The 25,136-nt window shown below is 36.7% G+C and overlaps 1 protein-coding gene across 4 annotated transcripts in view; it reads left to right on the forward strand.

Moving 5' to 3' along the window:
* Positions 1-24,781, forward strand: part of AKAP11 (A-kinase anchoring protein 11) — a 48,394-nt gene extending 23,613 nt beyond the window's left edge. For 3 of the 4 annotated variants that reach the window (XM_052705554.1, XM_052705553.1, XM_052705555.1), the window contains exons 4-12: positions 219-266; positions 800-934; positions 2,262-2,526; positions 2,948-7,598; positions 9,418-9,573; positions 14,337-14,420; positions 15,151-15,197; positions 15,454-15,614; positions 19,803-24,781. In XM_052705554.1, coding sequence (XP_052561514.1) covers positions 219-266; positions 800-934; positions 2,262-2,526; positions 2,948-7,598; positions 9,418-9,573; positions 14,337-14,420; positions 15,151-15,197; positions 15,454-15,614; positions 19,803-19,949 — 5,694 coding nt within the window. In that variant the 3' untranslated portion in view covers positions 19,950-24,781. The remainder of the gene's footprint in view (positions 1-218; positions 267-799; positions 935-2,261; positions 2,527-2,947; positions 7,599-9,417; positions 9,574-14,336; positions 14,421-15,150; positions 15,198-15,453; positions 15,615-19,802) is intronic. The other variant, XM_052705556.1, reaches the window with a different exon arrangement.
* Positions 24,782-25,136: the final 355 nt, after the last annotated feature.

A 25,136-nucleotide genomic window follows, 5' to 3' on the forward strand; every position in this document is an offset into this window, starting at 1 on the left:
ATGTTTACCTCAGTCTGATCTGGTCTTTCAAAAGTCAAATACCATAGCGTTACTATGTGCATATGCAGTATTTTTTAGGCAAGCTGTGCTACCCTAACGTGTGAGTTTTGTTGTGGCAGAATGAAGATTTATGGTAGAAATGTTACAAGCTAACAGTTTTACAGAAAACTACAGAGTTATTTTCTGAATTTCAGTATGTTCTTGTTTTTATTCTACAGATTACATTCATAGGTTTTGCTGAAGAGATGGGTACTGCTCATTTGCAGGTATAGTATGTCTATCTAGACTGGAAAATCCAAAGTTTTTCAGCACTGGTTATTTCTTGTAAGTACTACGTAGATTTTTGGACAGAGGAATTTTGATGTTTGAAATATGTTTACTTAGTCCTCTAAGAGCATCTGGAGGTCCACTGAGGACCATCATTGGCTAAGTCTTTTGTCTGTAGTTGCATACCTTGTACAATGTGCAGTTGCTTTTCAGTGCTTCCAAGATTCTCCTCTGTAACCTTTAACCCTCTTCTGTTTCATGAGAAACAGTGGAAATTCTTTGGAAGAGCGGGTTAGATGTATGGATTGAATTATTGTATTATTAAATTACTAGTGGAATTGAGCTTTATACTAGAGCTTGAGAGAGTAAATGGGTTAATAAATAAGGGGTAAAAAGAGAAATTTTATCAAAATTAGCAGCTGTTGAAGGAGCTGTTGGATTTAAAATGAAGCAACAAACAACAACTGTTCATTTTCATTCACTTTTATTTTTCTCGCTTTGTATTCTCAATTTTTTCCTATGTTAAAACCAGGAGCTGTCAGCTGTTTCTGTAGAACTTCCAGATGTTCTGAAATCGCTTCAGTTGTGCAAACTAAAAGAAAATGAGGTTATTTTTCTAAAAGATGTAAAGAAAACCTTGACAAGATCCTGTGTCATGAAAAACCAGGTAATTCTTTTGTTGTCTTGCATGTCTGATGCACAGAAGCTTTATATTTGGCCTCTTAAAGAGTTTGGTAATACTGCAGCTTGTTTTATTTTGGGATCATGGTAGTATTAGTGTTCTGTATATCTGCATTTTTTGTTTAAAATGAGTGTTAGAAAATATTATTAGTGTAAATACTATGGTGCTGATCGCATCCTTCTGCTCAATTGCTGTCTCATTCACTGCCAATTTGGAAAGAAGATGAAACTTGTCAAATTGCCTATCTCAGCTCTGCTCAAATATGGCTTCTATCCTCTGCAAACTCTCTTCATTGAAACAGAGATGCCAAGAAATTATGAGAATATCGGGTCCTCATAAAAGTCAGTGGGTTCTTCTCCAGTTACAAGTTTGCTGTCAAAGCAAAAAGCTTTTAGTTATATTGACTTGCATCTTAAGTCAAGTTGCATTATAAAATCTTGAGGAAATAAATATCCTATTAGTTGAAATACTGTTCAATATAAACAGGCTTTAAAATTGTGTTTTTCAAATAGTTTCATGAGAACATGTCAGAATTGTATTTTACAGCCTTTTTTGTTTTATTGTAAAAATGTACTCAAATGGAGAAGTCGTTAAAATGGATAAGTAATTGTAACTATTGCTTTACACATTTATTTTCTTTAAAAAAAAATTCTGAATTGCTTATTGTTGATTAAAATATATGTCAGTTTCATCTGGGACACAATTATTTTCTTCAGAGTATCTGGTGTGATGCTATGTTTTGGTTCTAGGAGAAAGGCAGTGTTGATAACACAGTGATGTTTATAGTTGCTGATAAGCAGTGTTGTACAGAGCTAAGGCCATTCTCAGCGAAGGGCCCAAGCTGCTGTGAGGGAGCAGAATTAGGACAGCTGACTGGCCAAAAGGGTATTCCATACCATATCAAATCATGTAGAAGGAGTTATGAAGGGAGCGGGAGTTTATCTCGTGTGCTTCTGCTGCACAAGGGGTGCTGAGCAATTGGTTGCTTAGCACTTGTTATATGCATTCATATATATGTATGTTTGTAAGTATGCATACATATACTTTTATATTTATATACAAAAAGTATCATCTGTTTCCTTTTCTTTATCTCAGTAAATAGCTTTATCTCAATCCATGAGTTCTACTTTTTTTTCCCTCCTGATTCTCTCCCCTGTCCCACTGGGAAATAGTGGGAGTGAGCAAACAACTGTGTGGTGCTTAGCCACCTGCCAGATTAAACCACAACAATATGTTGAAGGAATCCTTTGTCGTTCCCAACAGTTGAGATTATTCCAAGACTTTTTTTGTTTTCTTTTTTCTCTTTTTCAAGAGCCAACTTCCTGAAGTGCTTTGTGTGATGCGACTGGCTCCTTCATTCCCAAAGATCAAAGCGGATTATGTATTTACCTTGCTGAGCAAGTATACCATGGGTGTAAGACACACAGTTGAAATAAACTCACTGCAAAAACCTCAAACAGAGACGTCCCGGGCAGAAGATGATGACACTAATCAGTCAGTTTCTTCAATTGAAGATGATTTTGTCACTGCTTTTGAGCAGTTAGATGAAGATGAGCCTTCAAAGATGCAAAGTGTTGGTAAGTGCTTGCAGAGTTATAGAAATTGTTAACTGATGTTTAAGCTGTCAGGATTTCATAAGAAAAGAAGTGTAAGTAATGAGTAGTGATGTTTTTTTGTGAAGTGATATTATACTACTTTAAATGCAATTTGTTGCTGTTCTTTTCACAACAGCTTATTAAGTCATAAACCAGAGATTCTAATCTTCACGTCAGATGCTGGTAAAACAGAATCTTCTACTTTATGTGCTTAAAAAAAAATACACAAATTCATAAATTTCAGGGAGTTGTATAGTGGGGCTTTGGGAAAAAATGTAATGTCGCTTTAATTAAGAAAGTAAGCTACTATATTGCAACAAAGCAAGTCCAGGCATTGCTGTTCAAATCTGTTGCTCTGTGTAAATTCTTGTTTTTGAAGTAGCAACTATTTTTTCTTCCTTAGGGCCATGCAACTCTACTTCTCGAAGCCATCGAGATGCCGCTTCACAGACCATCCCTGGTCGGTGTTCAGAAGCTGTGGACTCGAAGATCCGTTTGGGTTCTGGATGTCAAAAGTCATCATCTGCTAGATCTTCTGCTTTGTTTGATGTTTTGAGACTTAAGGAACTGTCCTCAGTAAAAAATTCAGTTACAACTTCAATTTCTGATCCTTGGATACAAAAGAGTTTCTATAAGCCATATAACCCTTCTGATCAAGGTGTAAATTTTTTATGTAAAACGTTGTTTTCCTCTTCTCCAGCTGAATCTTCTGAGTCAAATTGTTCCAGCCCAAGCCCCATTATCTTCTTAGATGAAGAAGGGTATCAAAAAAGCTTGAAGGCAAAACTCCAGCTGCCAAAAATTCCAGTAGTGAAAGACGGTATTGAGGATTCAGACTCAGAAGTTAGTGAATTTTTTGATAGTTTTGATCAGTTTGATGAACTAGAACAAGCCCTAGAAAAATCTGTTAAAGTTATTAGGGATCCCATCTTAGGGAATCTCTCTCAGAAAAGGAGGACTGCCCATGAACATTTGTGTTCTGCTAACATTACAATGAATCCTCAGAAATTCAAGTTTGATCGTCCTACTCTTCCGGCCAATGTAAAGAAACCAACTCCTCGTAAACCAGAATCACCATATAGCAGTGTCTTTGATGTCCCAGATTCCCCTCGCCCAGTTAAAACATCAGGGGAAGAGAATGGAGGCTTGTTCAGCCCTATTAGGTCGTCAGCATTCAGCCCACTAGGAGGCTGTGGTTCTTCTGAATGTTTATGTCGTATCAGTCTTGGTGGAGATGAGACGAGTCAAAACCACCACGATGCACTTTATAATACTTATTCAGAATATGCTGATACTGTTTCATTTGAAATATTGGGTTCTGTTTTTCAATCTGACTGTTCGTCAGAACTTGGAGGAAATGATTCCAGATGCAACAGGATTGCTTTGAAAGAAGATGATGATCAAGCTGCAGATCTCAGAAAGAAAACTGGCAAGGAGCCAGATAAACAAGCAAAATCTCAACATAAGTCATCAATGATTAGAGATAGCATTCAAAAATTTGCAACTGACTTGGTTGAAAAAAGTTTGGGCAGTGCATTTAAGGACCTGCAGAAAGGTGTTTCTTCATGTACCAATGCACTTTGTCATTTGGCTGCTAGGTTGACATCTTCAGTCTTTCAAATGGCTTTCTATGAAATTGGAAGACGTAGAGCAATCTCCCTGAAGGAGCGTGCTATTAATGGGCTAGCAAGCTTTTTGGTGAGTGAAGCTATAACTGGTGCTTTGAAAGAACTGCGACATGTAAAAAAACAGATGTTTACCAATACTGTTGCTAGATTTGCAGCAGACCTTGCTGAAGAACTTGTGTTTGAAGGAATCATGGAAGTATGCCAGTTTTCCTATCCATCGACTCCTACATCTGCACAGCTTTCTTCATTTTCTTATGAAGATAAAGTGGTAAGATCCTATGCCAGAGATCTGTCTGAGTCTGTCATTCAGGAGGCTTTTATTGAACTATCTCAGGTTGATGTCACCTTCACAACGCAAGCAGCCATTAGTGTTTCCATGGACAATGTTAAATATGTGAGTGCAGAAAGTATGCTAGAATCAACACAGACCTCCACAGTTCTTCCTAATTTTAATGATAGGGTAGGACAGAATCCAACCCAAGATTGCAAGAAGGAATATACAGTACATCAAGCTCTATTTTGTACCTCTGGTGTTGTAAGTTCAATACCTGTTCCCTTAGCTGGAAGAGCTCTTTGTCATTATCAAGCTTCCTCTGATACTTGTAAAGCAAAAGTATGCACTGCTCCAATTTCTGATGACAGTATGAAAGTATACAAAGGCTGCAGTCATCCATTCTTCACAAGCAGAAAAAGAGAGGAGGAAATCTCTTCCTTCAGGAATATATACCTGACTTCGGATCACAATCAAAGTGTTGAAAATAATCCGTCACTCTTACATAACCAGAATGATACTAAACAAACAAATAACAGATCTGGAATGAGGAGTAACTCGGAATTAACAAATGGGTCAAAAAACATTAATAGTTTCTCTGGGACTATGGTAGATATGATAGTAAATGAAGCTTATGAGACCATATCCTCATCTAGAGTAACAAAAGCAGTGGAAGAGTATACAGGTCTTTTAACAAGAAAAGTAGTAGATAAGAAACCTTATGTGCAATATAGCGGTGAAGATTTCCCCAAGAATGTGTTTGCGGATCACCTGGCCAAGTACATCATGAAACAATCTGTGGATGAGAGTAAAACTGTGTTACGCAACGCTAGTGAAAATTTATCATGTAATGTGGGCTCACAGACTCATGCAGATATCAGTGGAAGAGAGCAATGTGTAATAAAGAAGCAAGAGGCTGAGAAACAAAGTAATGTTTCCGTAATTGTTGAACAACAGATGCCTTTGAATAATCCATGTAAATTGCTTACTCCAACTAATTCTGTTCAGTGTTTTTCAGAATCTAGAGATTGTTGGCAGGAACAAAAAGGATACAGATGTTCAAAATCACCACCACCTTGCTCCACTGTGACTTTAGCTAGGCGTGTTCTAGAGGACGTGACTGAGGCAGGAAGCTGCTCGATGACGTACTTAAACAAGCCCTCAACAAAACACGAGAGTCAAAAACCATCGTCAGGACCCTTGACTTACAGGCAAGCTGATTGTTTTCTGCACACAAATAGCTTTTCATCAGTGATGTCTGGCAGTGAAGATGCTTTGCAGATGGTTGATAAGTCAAGTATCAAAGATGGAAATAACAGTTTAACACCTGACACCCCCCCACCAACTCCTTTAGTACCACGTCAAGCTAGTTCTGAAAGAAACCTACGAAAACTGTCTAAGAAACTCAAGGGAGAATTAGCAAAGGAATTTGCACCTGCAACACCACCATCTACACCTTACAGTCCATCTGTTGCAGGTTCATCTGAAATTGAACATGACTCTTTGGAAAATGAGGAATTTATGCTGAAACTCATGCGATCACTTTCTGAAGAAGTTGAAAGTAGTGAAGATGAAGATCATTCTGAAATGATCATTGAGAAGGAAGAACGTTCAGAAAAAACTGTTCAGTATGCAGATTACTTAGCTAGTCATATAATTTCAATAGCAACTGAAATGGCAGCTTCCCATTTAGATGCTAAAACAAATGAAAGAGAAGCTGATAGACAGGTTCATTTGAGTATGCAAAACAAAAACTGTGGATATACTGCATCTGTAAGTACCCCAGAAGAGACATGCAGTTCTTTATGGAATTATGCAGGTGATATGGCAGGAAAAGTCATCAGTGAAGCCAAGAAAATGGTGAAATCAAGGCACTGTAAACTGTTAAAGTTGAAACGTGTTAACTGCCAAGTGGATTGCCTTTATCTGAGAAAAGGTGATAAGGATCATAGTTCAAAGGAGGAATGTGGCCAAGTGCAGGACCAGTGTCCTGGTGAGAGAGATTCATCTGTACTTTCTTTACCACAAGGTCCAGGCATGATAGGTTTGACATCTAAGTACCCTAGCTGTGAAAGCGTGACTGATGAATATGCAGATCATATAATTCATGTTTTGAAAAGAGAAGGTGGCAACGCCGAACTGTTAATGGATCAGTATGCCAGCAGGCTTGCTTACAGGGCTATCAAATCAGGCCTACGGCAAGCTGCTAGGAAAACTAAATTGAGATGCAACAGAAAGATATTTCCTGGGCAAAGCGCACCGATGAATGGTAAACTAGAACTTACCAAAACAGTGAATAAAGATGCAGTACAGCAAGTGAAAAGTGGCATTCATCACTGTGCAGACCAAACTCATGAAAGAGGTATCAGCATGCAGAGAACAGAATGCATGGAATTGTTGCACTTTTCAGAATCTCTTGCTTGCAGCATAACGCATGATGTCAGAAAGAAATTGAAACTATCAGGAGCGTGTTTGCCAAAATCTCTGACAGATTCCTGTCTATATAAAAAGACTGAATTTGAGGAAATTGCAGGGGATCTTATTAGAACAAGATTTCCTAGGACACTTCTACCTTTCTCCCCAAATCATAAACTGTATCATAGCACGGGCAGTTTGAATGAAAATAGTTACAGTGAAAGCATAATTCAAGCTATAGAACAGTATGCTAGAAAAGTAGCAGATGATACTCTAGAAATGGGTTTAGAATCTGCTGGTCTCCAGGTTGCTGAAAACAGAAAAAATGGGGATAGGCTTTCATATACTGAGAAACTGTCTCCTTTTTCTGGAACTGTCTGTAGATGCTGCAGTATGAAGGAACATCATTACTGTACAGAAAGCGTGTCTCATCACTTACCTCTGCAAGATTCTTCTATTCCAGTGAGGCATTTTCTTCATTGTAGGTTGGACAGTGTCTGCCAAAAACCAAGAGTCTTTCAGCTTGATATTCCTAAAATTCATGTTGATGTAGAACAGAAGACAATGTTCTCTGATAAGGTGGTTGCTGCGTCTGTCGAAAAAGCAGAGGGAGAGCTGAGTTATGCAAGTGTGGCAGCTGACAGTGGTATTGGACAAGATGGAGTCAGTTTTGCTGAAAGCCTTACTACTGAAATAATGACATCAGCTATGACTAATATCAGTCAGGCAGTTAACATAAGGTAATAATTCTCTTTTGTTGCAGTCTGTGCCAGAAGAATGAGGACTGTTAATACAAACATTAATGTGTTTAGAAGTTTTTTATCATTGTTGAAATACAAATTTTATGTTCTGAGTACTTTGTTTTATTCGTATACTGGTATACAAATGATTCTTAACAAAAAAACCAAGCATTTTTCCACCTGTGGGAGCTTGAAACATATTTGTGCATGTTTCAGTGTGCATGTGTTCCAGTAGGTGGCTTTATATTTGGAGCTTACTATTTCAACTTGAAATACTATTATTTTTACCTACAGGAGGCCCTTCAGGGTTTATTCATGCTTGAGCCGTGAAATAATTCTAATTTGTTCCCTTCTTGTATTTCCTTTTCTGTATTGAAAAATACAAGTAACTTATTTTTGATTGTCAGCAGGCACATCTGGTAGCATCCAGATCAGCCAGTACTTGATAGAATGAAGAGTTTATTTTACTTAAGAATGTTGTGATAGCATCCTTATTATTGGAAGAAAAGAACCTCTTACAAGATACCAGTTTATTCTGTAAAATAGTGATACAGTAGGCAAAGAACAGAGGTTCAGATTTTTGTATACTTAGCAAAGGCAATTTTACTGTTTCTTTAAGTAAGCCTGTGGATAGGGAATAGTGCCACCATAACTTTAGGGCAAGGAGCAGCTGTTTGCAATGCCAAATCATTTATTTTCCTGGTTTCTAGAAGGGCATCACGACAAGTAATTAAAGAGACCTTAGTGTGGCTTACGGCTGCTGTGGGTCTGAATTCCTTTCTTCAGGGTTTGGTGTCACATGCAGATTAGCTTCTGCCCCATAAACATCAGGGGAAGTTCTTTGGTTTTGGAGGTGATAGCTGGGGGGAACGTTTGCAGAAAACCATAAGCTCTGTTTTAATTTGTACGGCCTTTCAATGAAGGCATGTAACTAAAAACTCCAGCAGTGTAGAAATTGTGTGTCGTGACTCTGTACCAATGGGGCTGGATCCTTAATCTGTATGTGACAAACAAAAAAGTAACATGATTATATTCTTCTCATGTTTTTACTGGTCTAGTATTAAATATGGAGGTCGATGGCCCTGCCTGTGATCAGGGAGATTCATGATCCTTGAAGTCCCTTCCAACCCGGGCCATTCTGTGTGATGCCTACAGCATCAGAGCTGAGACTTTTTTAATTGCTTCTAAAAAAGTTCATTGAAATTTCTGGTTAGAAATGCAAAATTAAGGATTTTACTATTTTTTGTCTATGACAGCATGGAGATATTAAAATTTTAACGTGACAAAAAATGTTCAAATGCTTCTTACAGCATCATCTAATGTATGTCTCTTGAGATCTTCATTGTGTGGTGAAAGGAATGGCTGCTAGCACTGGTGAATAGATCTAGGGGGGAAATTCATCTTTTATTATTGTTGGGGTGGATTATGATTCCAATTCTAAGCTATGTTTTTGCCTAAAAGTACTCGTGCTTTCTGGAGTGAAGCATTGCCAGTAATGAAAGTAAGGGAGGGGAAATAGCCAAAGTGTCCTGTGTTGAACAATTTCAAAAATGTCAATTCTTCTGCTTGAAAACTATATCTTGATCTATAGTCTATAAACTAAAATGCATAGACAGTAATGCTATGCTTTATAGCAAACAGTCTTCTGAATGAGAGAATTATTTGTGCCATTCCCTCTGTCAGATTCATTTGGTTGCTCCATTTTTTTTGAGAAATTGGAAATTAATATCCTTGAAATAAGTGTTAAATTGTTGTAAATGAATTTAAACATATTTGACGTGAAACGCAGTGATGTTTTTGTCTTTAATTTTTTCTTTAGCACTGTTGGAAGAGAAGGATTTCACTCTGTTGAATCTGTTGTTAGCCAGCAGATGAGCCTTAGTATTGGTGATGATAGCACTGGCAGCTGGTCAAATTTAAGTTTTGAAGATGAACATCCTGATGAGAGCAGCAGTTTTCTTCATCTCAGTGACAGGTAACTATAAATATGTTAGCACAGTTATTACTGTTACCTTGGCATGAAGAAACGTGGTATCAAGTGCATGTTTTCTGTGGGGAGATGGGGGAAAGAAGCTTATTTTGTCTTCAGTAAGCAATGTGGTTCATGTTGAAGTGGCTCTAATGTTGTATTTTGAATTGATGTTTTCCTACAAAATATTTTGTTCACAAATATTTGTAATACCTTAAGTGCAAAATAGGTTGTTTACTTTGTCACTTGCATTACAGTTGCATCAAGTAACACTCTGTATGTATGATTTAAATATTTGTAAAAGATGCAGATATTTAAAAATAGCATGTGTAAAATACAGTTTGAAAGTAGTGTTTATTTAGCTCTGCAATTAAAAATTAATATGTTTTCTGTAAATTCATTTATTCTTGAGAAGAACAAATGTGCTTCATTTGCACGAGGAGCTTTAAACAGCTGTTTTTAGGGGTTGAATTTATCAGCTATTCTTACTGATGCTGCTTGTGTATTCCTGTGTTACTAACCAGGAACTTACAGGTGTGCAGTACAGGAACTTGCCTGTTTAGGATAGTAACTTTTTCCACAGAGCTTCATGCTGAAATTCCAGTGGCTGATTGATAGCCAGCTAAATTAAAACAGGAATTTTAAACATCTGCAACGTTTCTGTTGCCAGAGAAAATTATAGTGAGTTGTGGCCCCAGCTTCTTTATAGGCAAGATATGAGGAGTTAGCTTAGTTTTGCATTCACTTACGTAGAATGTTCAAGGCTTCAGATGAAAAACAGCAGAAATGGGTGTTGTTTTTGTTTTTTTTTATACTCATGTAATGTGCACATAGATTGTTTGGTACCAAATTGAAACTGATCAAAAAGCTGTAGGTTTTTTTTTCCATGTCTGGCTTAAGCAAATATTTTAATCAAACCAATGCTACAATTTCTTACTCGTACAACAAAATCTATGGAAGTAAATATTGCCTGAAAGATATTTTAATAATGCATCATCTGTTGAATGAGTGGAAATAAATTTGACTTCCATGGTGGAATTTGGAATATAAGAAAAGAAGAATCAGCATATTGGCAGTTACAAACAGTGAATAAAATAGGAGTTAATTGATGCCGGAGAAAAATAAGATGTAAAGTCTGAACCTGTTATGCCCATGGTGTTTTTACTGTCATTCCCAAGACAGCTTTAAATGGAAAGAAAGTACTTTGTGCAATTTTAGAGACACTTTGTTCATTAGAGGAGGAATGACCTAAATCAGCATGTGACTCAGGGGAGAGGAGACATAATTTAGATGGCAAGGTGTTGACAGAAGAAACAGACATGCACAAATTGCCCACCTAGCTTTACAGGACCAGCTGTGGATTGTTAAAGGCACCTGTATGTGTTTGTGCTGTTGAGTTCTGGCAGGTGGATGTGAAAGGATTGGGGGTTGTGGCTGTGAGCAAAAAGATGTGAGGAGGGGGGTTCTATCACAGAACAAGCTTCAGTAATAATGGTATTAAACAGTGGTATCTCAATCCTAGGAAATAAGGAGTTACGTGGCACAGAGGATTTATTGCTTTTGCATATATATATATATTCAACATAGACTGTTTAATATGACAAAAGAATGTCATTCAATTATAGAGCATCATCATGCAATTACAGTAGCTTAAAGTGTAGGGTTTTCTCTAATGTTTTGGGTTTTTTTGTGTGTGTGGTTAGGTCTATCTATTTTAAAAATATTGCTCTAATTATGTGTAAGCCATGTCAGTGCCAATTTGAAGCACGTGAATTAATACCCAGAGGCCTGGGTAACCTGTGGTCTAGCAATGTATGTCGGTGTTCACTTCAGGGGAGTTGGACTAGATTGGCCATCAGAGCTCCCTTCAGACTCTAAGGATTCTATGATTCTATAATACACTTCAAGTAGCTTTGCTCCCTTGACAAAGGGAACATTTCTTAATATGCATGGCTTTCTTATATGTGAGAAGCTCCCTTCTTTGTCTTCTTTGTGCTTTGTGCCTTTCTTGAAGTAGTAGGTATTACTGGGCCATTTTGTTGTGTCAGTACTTACAATTGGGTAATACAGGGAGTAGTTATTCGGGTAACTGGGAGTAGTAAGGAAGTTTTTCTTGCAGGGAGCAGAAGCCCTTTCCAGCTTGTTGGCAGTATTTGATGGAAACTGATATTTGAGATTCTTTTAGCCAACAATTTGGAAATTATATTGATAGTAAGCCTGGAAATTCCATTGGGGGTGGCTTAAAGTTGCAGAACACAGGATCAGACTCCTTAGAAAACAACAGGAGGCAACTTGTAACATGTTTCAGGGTGGGAAAAAACTGACATTTTTTTTCATAGAAGCTCTTTTGACAAGGTACATTCTCTCTTCCTGCATGATCTCAGGTCAATATAAAAACTGTGTTTCAGTACTTACAGAGGATTAAGCTAGCTGTAAGCAGGGGAGCAAGGCAAGGTTGGAAAGAATTATCAAAGCACAGTCTGTGTAGTTTTATTTGAATGGAAATGCCAATTAAAGTTCTTCTGTGGCCTTGGTAAAGTGAGTTACTCAGGGGAGTGTTCATACTGTTTGCTTTGCATTTTTTAACGCTGGCAGCTTAAGTTTAGAAATACAGTAGTATTAGGCTTTTTCTCTAGATCATTTACAGGTATAGGCATAGAGTTTTCCAGAATGTGGATCAGAGCTTTCAGATGAGGTTATACTTCAGAACAGAAGCCTCCTGCCTTTGACTATATTGTGTGTGTAATACAAAATCTTGAAGCAGGATGATACAGTTCCTATATACATGATATGACATATGTATAAACAGCTTTTCTTTCTGGTAATTCTTACGGTGATTTGTGTTGAGGGGCAGCATGAAGCCTTATGGAAGCATTTATAATGCCTTTTTCTGTTTATTGCTTGTTCTGTCATTGCAGATCTTTATTTTTGAGACTGACTATGTTTTAAGATGCTGAACTAAAGGTCACATTACCAAAACAAAAACCAAACAAACCAAACCATCTTTTATGTTGCTATGATGTTATAATCACATGGTTAACTACATTGAACATACTGTATCTTCAGACCCAGATTGACCTGTAAAATATATAAACGTATCTTAGCAGAACAGTGCTATGCATGAGGCCGTTCAATTAGGTTGTGAACAGTTTTCCCTTTAGTCTGAGAACTGGGGCAGCTTTTACTTCCACTTATGTTAACCAGCTACAGTTTTCAAAGAGACTGAGCACAGTGTGTTGATACCAGTAGACTGTTTAAAATCTCGTTTCTATCTATGTAATTCAGAACCGAGGTTAATATTAACACTTAATCTGTTCAGTGATAGCCTCAAACAGTAGCTTGAAAAATGTTCTTGACCAGATTTGCATCTCCTATCCAAATCTAACAGGTAATTGAAACATCTTGGTAACTGCCTTTGGTGCTTTTTTTTTTTTTTTTTTTTTTTTTCTCTCCATTTGTGCATTTTAATAGGTTTATTTGCAACTCTAGGGCTGCTTTGATTTATTTGAAAGCTTCTGCTCTAATTTTTTTTTTTCCCTCAGTTAGTATGTGTTCATACTGCAAGCTTGCTAACCTGCCATTACAGTGTGGAAATTAAATACTTAAAAGTGCTTAAATGCACCCACACTGAGAAGCAAAGGACACTGATAGGTGATGCTGTTACTGACAGCTTCTTGAAAGAGATCAATATCTGCCTCTTGAAATGTTCCCTTTCACCATTTATTGTTTTAAATTTTACTATTTGTTGTCAGCAAAATACGTGGAAAAGAGCTTTAGCAGTCCCACAAAACTTAGCTGAAGAGCTGCAGTAGGCAGGGTTGGAGGTTCATGATCCTTGAGGTCCTTTCCAACCCTGGCCATTCTGTGACTGTGTGCATTTTCTTGCAGTAGTAGTTCTCTAAAATGCTTCATGGCTTGTTCTGCCATCTGTAGTAAGTAATTCAGGCTTCTCAGGGTACTGATTGTCTTGAAATTCTATTCTTAGAAAGCTTCCAGACATGCTCTAGGAGAGGTGTGACATTGGAAAACTGAATCTTACATGCAAACACAAAGCTAACGAGTTGCTAACAGTAGTGCCTAAAACATATCAGTGTAAGGACACCCTCAGTTGTTTCAGTTCTTCACACTGAACATAGTCATGGAAAAAATGCACTGTTTGTGAACTGTGAGTTAATTTTTTTGTCTTATTTCCTCTTATAAAAAGCAAGCTGGAGATCAGTATTCAGAATTTATTTTAAAAAAAAAAAGCTTTTCTCATTTTTATTTTTTTTTTCCCCTGAGAATTCTGTTTCAGCAGTGAACTCCAACAGCTGGATGAGCTTTTGGAATGAGAGGAGAGGAATTAATTTGTGCAATTGTCTCCACAGTGTATAATTTTATGAACTTTTAGTTAGCTTTTAAGCAAACATTGTATTTGTAATCCAGATTCCAGCATGTAATCACTGAAATTTTTGAGCTTGTGTAAGTGACAAATAATCTGGTTTGGCCTAAAGACAGAATTACTATTAGCACTGATCTGGAAAATTAATGAGTACAAATTAATACTTTCACCTGTATACAGAAGTTTGCCAGTTTTGCATTATAACACAAATCGTTGCTCTGAATGTTTCTGACAGTCATGTCTGTACTCTATTCCAGTAAGCATATTTAGGAAGTTTCAGTGTTCTTGTGTTAAATGCCTTGACAAAACAGCTCTGAGGAAAACCAAGGTTCAAGATTGAGCTATTGTTCTTCTCTAGTTCAGCTGTGTTCTCTTCTTCTCCTGGCAGTAATGGTAACAGCAGTAGCTGGAGCAGTCTTGGTTTAGAAGGGGATATGTATGAGGAGAATTTATCCTTTCCAACATCAGACAGGTTGGTTGAGTTGAGAATATAAACCAGATGGGATCCTTATAATTAATGCATGTAATCATCATTTTGGAAAGTAAGAATATGGCACTTTTTTAATGCTTTTATGTTATTTGCTCTTTTCACGCCTAATCACAGTATGATTTCTTTCATTAATTAATCCACACTGAATGGTTAAACTTTGCTGTGCTAAACTGGTGAATGTGCTCTGCTTGCAAAATGAAAGGTCCCACTTATGCATGTTCTTGCTTGCGGTTCACAAGTCTTTAGATTTACTTTTGTACTAGAGCTTGCTTCCTACAGGATTTCTGTTTCTCATTTAGCTTGTGGAAACTTTCAAAATTTCTTGGTAAATGATATTTGTAGAAAATTTAACATGCAGCTCTGCATAATCTATAGCTGTTCATACATGTGATATAAGATATCTCAACTTTTTTTTTTGCATATGAAGCAAACCTGTCCTCTTCAATATTAACTAGTTTTCATCCTATTTTAAAAGATCTCTTTACAAGTTTCTTGCCTTTTCTCTCTTCTCCTAAGAGTAAATCTGATGAACTTGATGACAGATACATTTCCAACATGAAATGGTGTGAGAAGCAAAGCTTTTCATTGTCTTTTCTTAAATCTTCTATGATCTTCCTGTCTTTGCTGTTTGATCTTCAATGCAGTCTTAGGATTGACTATATTTCTTCTGTGTATATTGTTTTAATATTTTTGTTACACTTTTAAAATACAGTGATGGAACAGAAGACAAAGATGAGGATTCCAAGGATGGTGTAGAAGGTAATCTCGATTCCAGAAATTATTGCTGTACTTATTTTTGTGTTAATTCTTTGCTTTTGCAATCTGCTAAATAACCCTGTTATCCCTGTTCAGTCTGAGCAAGGTACAAAAGGTTATTAACTCGCTACCTTCTGTGTTTTGGTCTTTCTCTATGAGGTTGAGAAAATGCAAGTTACCATTATTCTTTTTCTGTACTCAACTTGAAGAAAAAAAATGAATTCATTTAATGTCTATATATTTTTTTTTTTAACATTAGGTTTGGAGCAAGTAAAAAAGACTTTAGCCATATTAAATATTGACCTGGAACCAAATCTAGTGGACCCCCAGCTCAGAGCAGCACTCCAGTGGCTAGCAGCTTCTGAAACAGAGGTGGCTGATCTGCACTTCCACGACACTGCTACAAGGGAATTTGTCTTAGTAAGTTGTTGAGCTTGGTGGACTTCGGGAGAGGGAAGAATGTGATGAGATTTGTGGGGTTTGCTTTATTTTTATTTGCTATATCAGCCTTTTCTACTTTTCCACCCACTAATAAAGAGATATTTGCTGGCAAGAAAAATCATTATTTAAATCCTGATTGCTCAAAGTGGTACAGGCTGTTTAGTCTGTGCATGTACAGTGAATAACAGTGCATTAATCAAAGCTGAGTTACCTTGTCTCACGAGTCGTTTTACTCGGCTTATTCCAAAGAAAGGTACAGTTTCAGTTCAGTGAAAAATGTACTTTTTAAATGTACATTTTTAAATGTAGTGTTTAATTGTATGCAAACTAAATCTCATTTTTGAGAACTTGCTTGTGCAAGTAGTTTTCTAAGGTTATAGCGTGATGTTCATCCTCAAGTTTTTATGCCAGCAAATGCACATTTTCTTATCAGAATTAAGTTATGAAGTTTAGATTTTTTTTTTTTTATTTTTTTTTTGGAAGCAACTGCAATCAAAACTGTTAAGAAAAGGCATTGAATGTGGCTGTTTTGGTTTTAGAGATTGATGTGACTACAGAGAAAGCTGAATTTAATAGGAGAGGCTTCAGTAAAGCACGTCTCATAGGGGAGGGACAAATGTTTGGTGTATCTAATGACTTGAGGATATTTACATCACAAATGCAGCAGAAACTTTTTATTTTGATAAAATCTTTTTTTTTTTTACTTCATGTGATTACACACTAAACTGCATTCGATAATCCAGCATTTATTACATGATCTATTTTTTTTTTTTTTAATTTTCGACCAAGAAACTGTTTTTAGCTATATCCAGTTGATTTACTTAGTTCCTTGATGTGAATGAGCTTTGCTTTAGTGGCTATTGTTCTGACTTACTGCATAGCTTTTGCTGAAGATCTATCCATTCTTGACCAACGTGAGCTATGACATTGCAAACACAGGCAGAGTAGTGGTGAGATCCACGAGTGTTGGTGGTTATCTTATTTTCCATGTCTTTGTCCTGTACCTTACATGGTAACATACCACGTGGAACAGCAACAAAAAGAAAAGATGGCAGATGTGGCTCTGAGCAGCCTGGTCCAGTGTTTGGCAACCCTGCACATAGCAGGAGGGTTGAATCTAGATGATCATTGTGGTCCTTTTCAACCCATGGGCATTCTGTGATTCTGTGTCTCTTCCTCTTACTTCTTTTGCAGGCTTTTTACTTGGCTAGAGGCTAAAGTTGCAGTGCTATCTTTAAACTGATGCCTAGAGATGCATAAGAGATATATTATAGCTATTAAGAGAATATGATGAGAAAAGTGCTGTGGAAAATAACTGTCTAATGTGTCTTTTTGTAGTAAAAATTTTGCTTCCTGACAAGTGATACTTAGCTGACACCAAAAGATAAAATTACAACATCTTCAGACAAACGATCATCATGCAATGCTGAAAACATTTGTTTGCTTTTAAATAATCAATGATTTAAAAGCAAATAATCATTGATTATTTAAAAGCACTAGGTTTTACATATTCATCATTAGTTCTCTAAATGTAGTTATGTTAAGATCAACTGAAACACTGTTTTTCCTTTCGTCAGGGAAGGGTTACCTGTTTTTATTCTGTCTCTTTTCTCAGTAATGCTGTCAATCTACAGACTTGTGTCCGGTTTGTGTCTAATTGCCAAACCCAGAATGTCACCTGTTACGTCAGCCAGACTCAGCATCCTTCTCTGTTTCTTAGGTTTGGAACGAAAATACAGAACTCTGAGCATTGTCTCTTTTTGAATTGTCCAGTATAGGAAAGATTAGGACACGTAGTTTTTGAAATCGATTTGTTTTTAATTGTCAATTTATAAGTTCAGAGAACGAAACCTTTCTAGAAGGATACTTGTAAATGTCATAAGAATGTTCTTCTGAAAAGCCCCTGTGTTCTTTCAGGATTATATTGGATAGAAACGAGATATTTAGCAGTACAGTACAAGAAGTCTTGTACTTAGTCTCAGGCTGATGTTGACGATCTGGCCCAAACTGAGGTTCTTAAATTGGAAATAGTCATTCTCTGTTCTGTCACTGGTAGAACTAGATGCACCTCCAGAGGGCACTGTAGCCCAGCAGAAAACTAAACTGACTTCTGCTTTCAGATGTCTTCCCCAACTAAATTGACCTCTATGTATAATCTCGAAGTCAGCTCTGTGGTTTTGATAATCTCAGAGCTACTTTGGTAAGGTACCACAGTTACATAAGGAATAAACCTGGGCTTTTAAAATCACACTGAAAACAGTAATTTTCACTTTAAGCAGTTGGAAGTTTCAGGAAGGGAGGAGAGGCAAATGTTAGCTGATCAGAGCAGGATAATAAGCCACTGATGTTTTGTGGCTGTATAAAAGATAAAAATATACCATGCCTGCTATATGCTGGTAGTTACTAGCTGAAACTGGATATGAACTCTTGAGAGTTCACACTATACTCAGCAAGGCAGAAAAGTTGATTACCTGTATATGAAACAAAATACGTTAGCTGCTATAATGAGAGGCTAGTGAATTAGACAAATCTTGGGGGAAAAAAATTCAAGAAGGTCTGACAGCATGGATGTGCAAGTGCCTTGATTAAAAAAAAAAAAAAAAAAAGCATATAATTTTTAATCAGAGCATATCTAACTGTTCTATGATTTCTGGTGTCTGTATTGAATCAACTCAGTTCATTCTCATGTGTGACAGTAGGAAGCAGCAGTCATAAAGAAAATATGGGATTGAACTTTGAACTCAATTAAAACACAAAGATAAGCAAAGCTAGGTGACAGCTCTCATATTTAGTGTGATGATGTATTTTTCCTTAGACAGAAACTTTAAACTGTATTTGCCTAAGTACATCTTTGGACTTCAGCCAAACTTCTCTCTGGCGTAAGAAAAATTATCCTTCTTTTATAAACCATTTACAAAATTGCCTCTTGTAGCCCATAAAACTCTTGTTTGCTGTGCTGTATTTTAAAATTTACAAATAATTCATGGAAATAACTTCAGAGTTCTGTCTCCCTCTTATGTAGAATGTGTTAGTTTATTTTTTTAAACTGAAGAAATTTCTGCATTCAGTATATGTTCTGCTCATTCAAGATAACCTGTACTCAGAAGTTAACTGTTTTGTACAGGTTTTTAGTGCTGGGCTGATTACAGCTGAAAATGCAGACTGAAATGTTCAGCATTCACACTCTGCCTGACAGTTCTATCACCTGTCTCTTTGCAGTCTGAACATCACGCTTAGGTGAAGAAATAGGGAAAAGTTGTCTCACTTTTCTTTTTTTTTTTTTCCTAGAATTTTCATACTTCAGTTTGACAGGTCACAGAGAAAAAAAAAAAAAAAAAAAAGAAAAAACCTCTATAAATTTTTAATTTGGTAACCGTGAAGATATTTTGCTGAATGACTTTTTAAAACTTAATAGAGAGCAGTAAGAGAGCAGTAAAATTCTGTGGCTCCAGGAGATACGTGAAGTGTATGTCTAAATTGTTGTTGTTAAACGCAGCATTGGCGGTTATGCTGAAAGCCACCAAGAATATATATTTTTTTAAAGTAAAGATTTCTTAGTTCTGGGCAAGCTGACAAATTCACTGCATCTTAGGGGTAGGCATTCTTCCATATTTAGCTAATCTTGACATGTAGGCAAAGGAAATTTCTTGCTTGGGCTCCCGGATGAAAAAAAATGTTTTCAGCTACACTGATCTTCACCTTTTCCTCTTCTCCAAGATGCTATAATTTCCTAACTCTGAAGGCGCTGTTTCCGTTGAGGGTAGCATCTGTGCCACCCAAACCACACTATATGTTGTGAAAGGAAAATCCACATCCTTTTATTAAGACTGAGTTTTGTCTTTTTTTATGTGCGTTATTGGCATGGGAGGGGTGGCAAATGTCTTAACCTTGTGTTCGGAATTTCCTGTTTTCTGCAGTCTTGATGAACCACAGCCTTCATACCTATGGCACCAGATCATTTGAAAATGTCACTCCCTCCAGAAGAAACTGTTGTGAAAAGCGCTTGATCCTTGAGGAAGTTTTTGTTTTTGTAGATGTGGGAATAATGATGAACTTGTTACAACTGATCTCTTATGAGCTAATGTTTCAAGAATAACTTCTGTAACTGTTAATCAGGATGTGCTGGTCAAAATATTTTGTTTTGTGTTTCTCCCATATCCCCTTTAGCTTTCCAGAAGACTGCGTGAAAGAGATTGGAAAGTGGGAGATCTCTTGCAAGCAGTGTTGAAGTACTGTGAAATGCTAGAGAAGGCATCCGATGGAGAACAAGCCTTTAATAAGTCTTTGGTTGGGTGGCTCCTGGATAATGTCTGAAAAAGTCCAAAGATGCACCACTCCTCGCTTCATTCCCCTTTCAAAAGGAGCTAGGAAGAACGTAGATAAATAATGTAAAATTCAATTAATGAATGTTCAAGTAATTGTCAGCATTTAAAAGACTGAGGTGAAAGTCAAAGTATCTGTGCTGTGCTTTGTGATGCTGTGCACATGATATGTTTATTCAGTCCATAATCAGCACTGTCCACCCATGCATAACTTGTATTTACTGCTGTGTTCAGACCGTTGAGATAGTTATGAAAAAGTACCTTGTCTATGATAGTAGTTCAGAGCAGACAGTCTCAGGCATGACATTGAAGTTTCCCACTGCACCAGGATGGCTCTTTCCCATTTGTGCTTGTTCTGTATTCACGGTGGGACTATGAACACTTGTGTTCTGGAAAAACCTCTTCTCATAGTCTGCAGCAGGATTTTCCAGAAGAATTGTCATTCTTGATCAAGTGTTAGGTGCACAAGGGCAGAAATATCAGGAGGAAAATGGACTTGCCCAGGCAGACCGTTACTGAAGTCTGCCTTCATAGCTGCCTTTCTCAATTTGAATTTTCAAAGATGTGAGAGTCTGCTCTGAAATTGAAGTGCAAATACTTGTTTCCTTTTGTTGATTATAGAGCTGGTAAGTTCAGGTAGAAGGACAGTCTGAGCAGCTGAGCATAACTTCTTAAAAATGAGGCAGAGTTTCTTAAAGTTTGCCAGTCAAGTTTAAATTGCTAAATTTCTTACTGAAGTTTCTTGTACCAAAATACTTGTATAACATTGATTTCATGTCTGAAGAATTTGTATGTTAGTCTTTGTTATGGTTTAAATCTAATAGACAGCTGCTTGCTCACTGCCCCTCACAGTGTGACAGCAAAGTAACTTGGAAAGGTGAAAGTGTTAAGAAGTCATGGCTTGAGATAAAGACAGCTGCGGCAAAAGCTGCCCTTGCAAGCAAAGCAAAGTCAGGGCTCTCTCATACGTAATGGGTGCTTGGCAAGAAAACACCAAATGCCACCCTCCCTGCCATTCCATCTTCCATTGCTGAGCATAACACTGCATGGTGTGGAATATCTCTTTGGTTAATGTATTAGCTGTCCTGGCTATGTCCCTGATCAGCATCTTGTGCCCCTTTGCTCCTCGCTGGCAGGTCATCTTCAGAAGCTGAAATGGCCACAGCTCTGTTAGCACTGCTCTGCAGCAACTAAAATATCAATGTGTTGTCAATATTATTTTTATCACAAGTCCAAAACATAGCACCATACAAACCTCTGTGAAGAAAATTAATTCAAGCCAAAGCTGGGAGAGTCTCACATACAGAGTAGCAAATGGAATCTTTTTTTTTTTTCTCTGAGAATTGTGGCCATCTTTTTGACCAGTCTAATTCTTTACTTCTTACCTTCCATACATGAGTTTTCTTTTCAGTAATAAAGAGAATTTTGTTACTTGCTGAGCACTTAAGTGTTAGCATGGAAAACTCATTAAAATATAAAGGAGAAATTTATTGCAAATTGATTTTTCATTTTTTTTTTAACTACCTTTGCTGAATATTTTTTTTAAAGGCACTTTTAATCAAGTCTTTTTAGCAATCTAATCATGTTTCTTACCAGTACTGCTGACTTGCCTTTTTGTCAGAAGGAAAGTCTGGATCTTTACATATCCTGTCGTATGAGAATGCTTTTGGGGTTTGCTTTTTTGTTTTTATGCATTCTTTTTTAGAAAAAGGCACTTGGTAGTAATTACAAGGCTGCCACCTCAACATTCATATCACTTGAAAGCAAATCGTGGTGTTTCACTTAGTTTGGGTGAACAAAAGAATCTTAATGGCTTTCTCAAGGAAAAATACACTGTTGGTATGTCGTGCATTTCAGGGTGTGATCCCAAATGAAAAGCAATGGATGTCTTTAAACCTGTTCATGAGTTATAGTGCAATATGTACAATTCTGATTCCTCGTGTCCTAAATTGCTATAAAGTGTCACACTGGTAAGACCACTTTTCTTGCAGTGTCTTTGTGTGTCAGGAAGGCATTCCACTAGTCAGCATAGATCTTTTTACAGAGACCTGGTTTAGTTTATTTTTCATCTGTCATCTGGTTTTCAAAAGGGACCCTGTCTTGGATCTCAAAGATTACCTTTCAAACTGAGTTAGGTTTATATATGCATGTGTGTGTTCACACATGTGCATGCACACATAGCTAGATATGTTGATGTATCTATATTATGTATTAGATCTCACTTATATGAATTTACAGCATAAATTTTTATTGTTAACTTAAAGTGGTGTTATTCTCAGAGTTTATTACCTCATGTGCCGCATCATTTCGCTGACTGAAAGGTCTGTATGTGCCGTATGACAAAGACCAAAAAAAATACTACAGGCTCTTTGGCTCCATTATAGGTAATACAGTGCTAAGTTACAGGAGTCAGCTTTCTCTAGAATGCAAAGAGGGGAGAAAAAAACTATTATAATTTCTTTATGTGGGAGATGGCCTAGTAATGAATACATGTGAAGGGCTATATGATTTTTTCTTTCTATTTTTGTGTTCTTCCTCTCTCCCCATTTTCCTTTCTTTTTTTCAGACTTGGAGAACATTGACTTTCAGGTTCATTCCAGACAAAAGTTTTGAACCATTCTGTGGCCATAACATCCTCCTTTCAACAAAGCAATAATGAACTTGCAAAATTAAAATGTCAAGAAAATAAAACACAAAAACCAATGCCTGAGAACTAAATTTGCTCTGGCTTTTGGTATTCCTGTAGAAGTGAATTTTCAGGACATGAGGATACAATAATGCTAGTACAGTGTTTCAGCACATCTAAAACCAAGCTGAAAATGATATTGAAGATGTTGTACATGTGCAGACCTGTTGGTAGACTTCAACACACAGAACAGGGGAAAAAAAAATCCAGGAAAACAGGAAACTCATCAGTTTGGTATGTTGGCTTTTATAAAATTGATGATTTAAAAAAAAAATTTAATGCAAGATTAAGAGTTTATGCAGCTCCCAAAGCTTCCAACTATTCAAGAAGTCAAGTGAACAGCAGTTGTGCTATAAATTAAGTCTGTTTCAAAGGGGATCGGATGCAGTGCATTGCTTCATTGACTGATGTTAAGGATGGCATTGATTTATTAGTCTGCAAGGAAAGGAACAATTTCCAAATTAACACAAGGAGAAAAGTTACAAAACACTTCATTTTTAATTTTAAAAAAAGTAAAAACACAGTTTTCTACACAAGTTGTTTTGAATTTGCATTCTGGATGCTCTTTTTTTTTTTCCTTTTACTGAAATTGAAATCAAACCAGCCTTGCAAATTTATTATTTAATCATTTTAATAGCTGATGCAGAATTCTTCCTTTGATTATATCTAACTGGTGCTGTCTGTTACATTACTTGTGATATATATGTAGTTGTTGTTTTCTGCAGTGAGTCTTATATAATGCTGTTACTGAGTTTATTTAAAACTCCTGACCACGAATACGGAAGTGTAAGTGAAAACTAACAATACAGAGGACTACGTTTTGGCCCATTTAAAGCAGACAAATGTGCAATGAAATATAGTTTGTTTCATCTTGCAGATTTTTCTGCATGGGAAACTCAGTAATGTAATTTTAAATTGAAGAATATATATATATTCTTCATATATATATATTGTGTGTGTATGTATATATATAAATATATATATATATACACACAATGATGTCACCATTCCAGAAAGCACCCTCTTGTCACCATTCCAGAAAGCACCCTCTCTTAAATGCTACATAAATACATGTGGTGTTCTGAAAAATGGAAGTGCTTTCATGTTTTGTGAGATACCATAGGGAGGAAAAAAAAAAGAAAAGAGAAAATAATCCCTCTATAAATTAACAATTAAAAGTGTCCATATTTAAAACAAATGTAAGCATTTGGAGCGGGGTACATAAATAATACATAAGTACATACAAAAACCAAACCCGTATGCTAAAATTAAAGAAGACCTACTGTTTCAAATTGAGGATGTGAAAAATGAGTCAACGCCACGAATTTGAATGTGATTTGCATAGTATTTTTCTTCTTGAGTTTAAAACGACTGTGTAAACTTGAAGAAAAAAATAATATTAAAAAAAAAAAACACAACCAAAACGTAAATCTAACAACCCACATTCCGAGACTGATCAGGTCTCCCCAGAACGGTACCAGATTTTAAACGTTATGTTTTTTAATGTTACTTTATCTAGGACCTTTTCTATTAGGAGTTGCATCCTGTTGGAGATGGGAACATAGTAAATATAAACACTGTCACCAGCGGAAAAAACTAGCTTTACAGAGGTGACCTGCAAAGAAAAAGACAAGATTTGGGACTGATTTTAACGTAAGAATTAGTGGCTTTTCAACAAGAGCCACTGCTGTCAAGCATTTGACTGTCAAGTACTTTAGCTCTGAAGAGACAAGTACAGAGCCCAGCCACTGTAGTCACTTTATTTTATACCATCTTTGTACATTCCTGTTGTATAGCTGGAGTCGTAGTTTTAGAGGGTCTTTGTTCTGTTGTAATGTCTGAATAGTATTTAATACTAAAATTTATTATAATTTGCTGGAACTGCTGCTTATTTGTGCAGTGTTAAGATAATTCGCAGCCCAGTTAGTGATGCAATTGTACACCAAAAGCAGTTTGAATAACTATAAGTGTTTATGTAACTGTACTCAATGAATATGAAGGTCTCGTATAACGGTGATGAGTTTTGCCATTTTAATAATTGAACTATATTCAGTTTTCAGATTATAAGCTCCAGGTTGCACTAAATTTGTCCTTGTTTTAGCAGTGGCTTAAAATAAAACACGTTTCACTGGCTTTGAGAGAGCTGTCATTTCTTGTGAGTTCATTCAATGTTACTTTTCAGTTTACAGAGCTAAGATTGGTCCTACTCCGTGTTGTGTGAGGGTGCTTGAATGGCATAGTCAACAGTGCTAATGCAGCAGGAGATGGCATCATTCTTACAGGATTGAATTGCTCTCTGCAAAGAATTCGAGAGCACCATTCTGCTGTCTTTTGGGTTGAGAGCTAAGCCCGAAGTTCCAGTCACATAAAGTATATCATTGCATGAATTCTGTTAGGAGATATTAAGCAAGAAATGAACTGTAATATCTCCATGTAAGCTGAATGAATAACCAGTCTGTGTCATCTAGCCTGAAAGCTAGGTCAGGAAGCATG

The sequence above is a fragment of the Tympanuchus pallidicinctus genome, unplaced genomic scaffold (assembly GCF_026119805.1).
Source record: "Tympanuchus pallidicinctus isolate F22 unplaced genomic scaffold, pur_lepc_1.0 scaffold6, whole genome shotgun sequence".
NCBI lineage: Eukaryota > Metazoa > Chordata > Aves > Galliformes > Phasianidae > Tympanuchus > Tympanuchus pallidicinctus.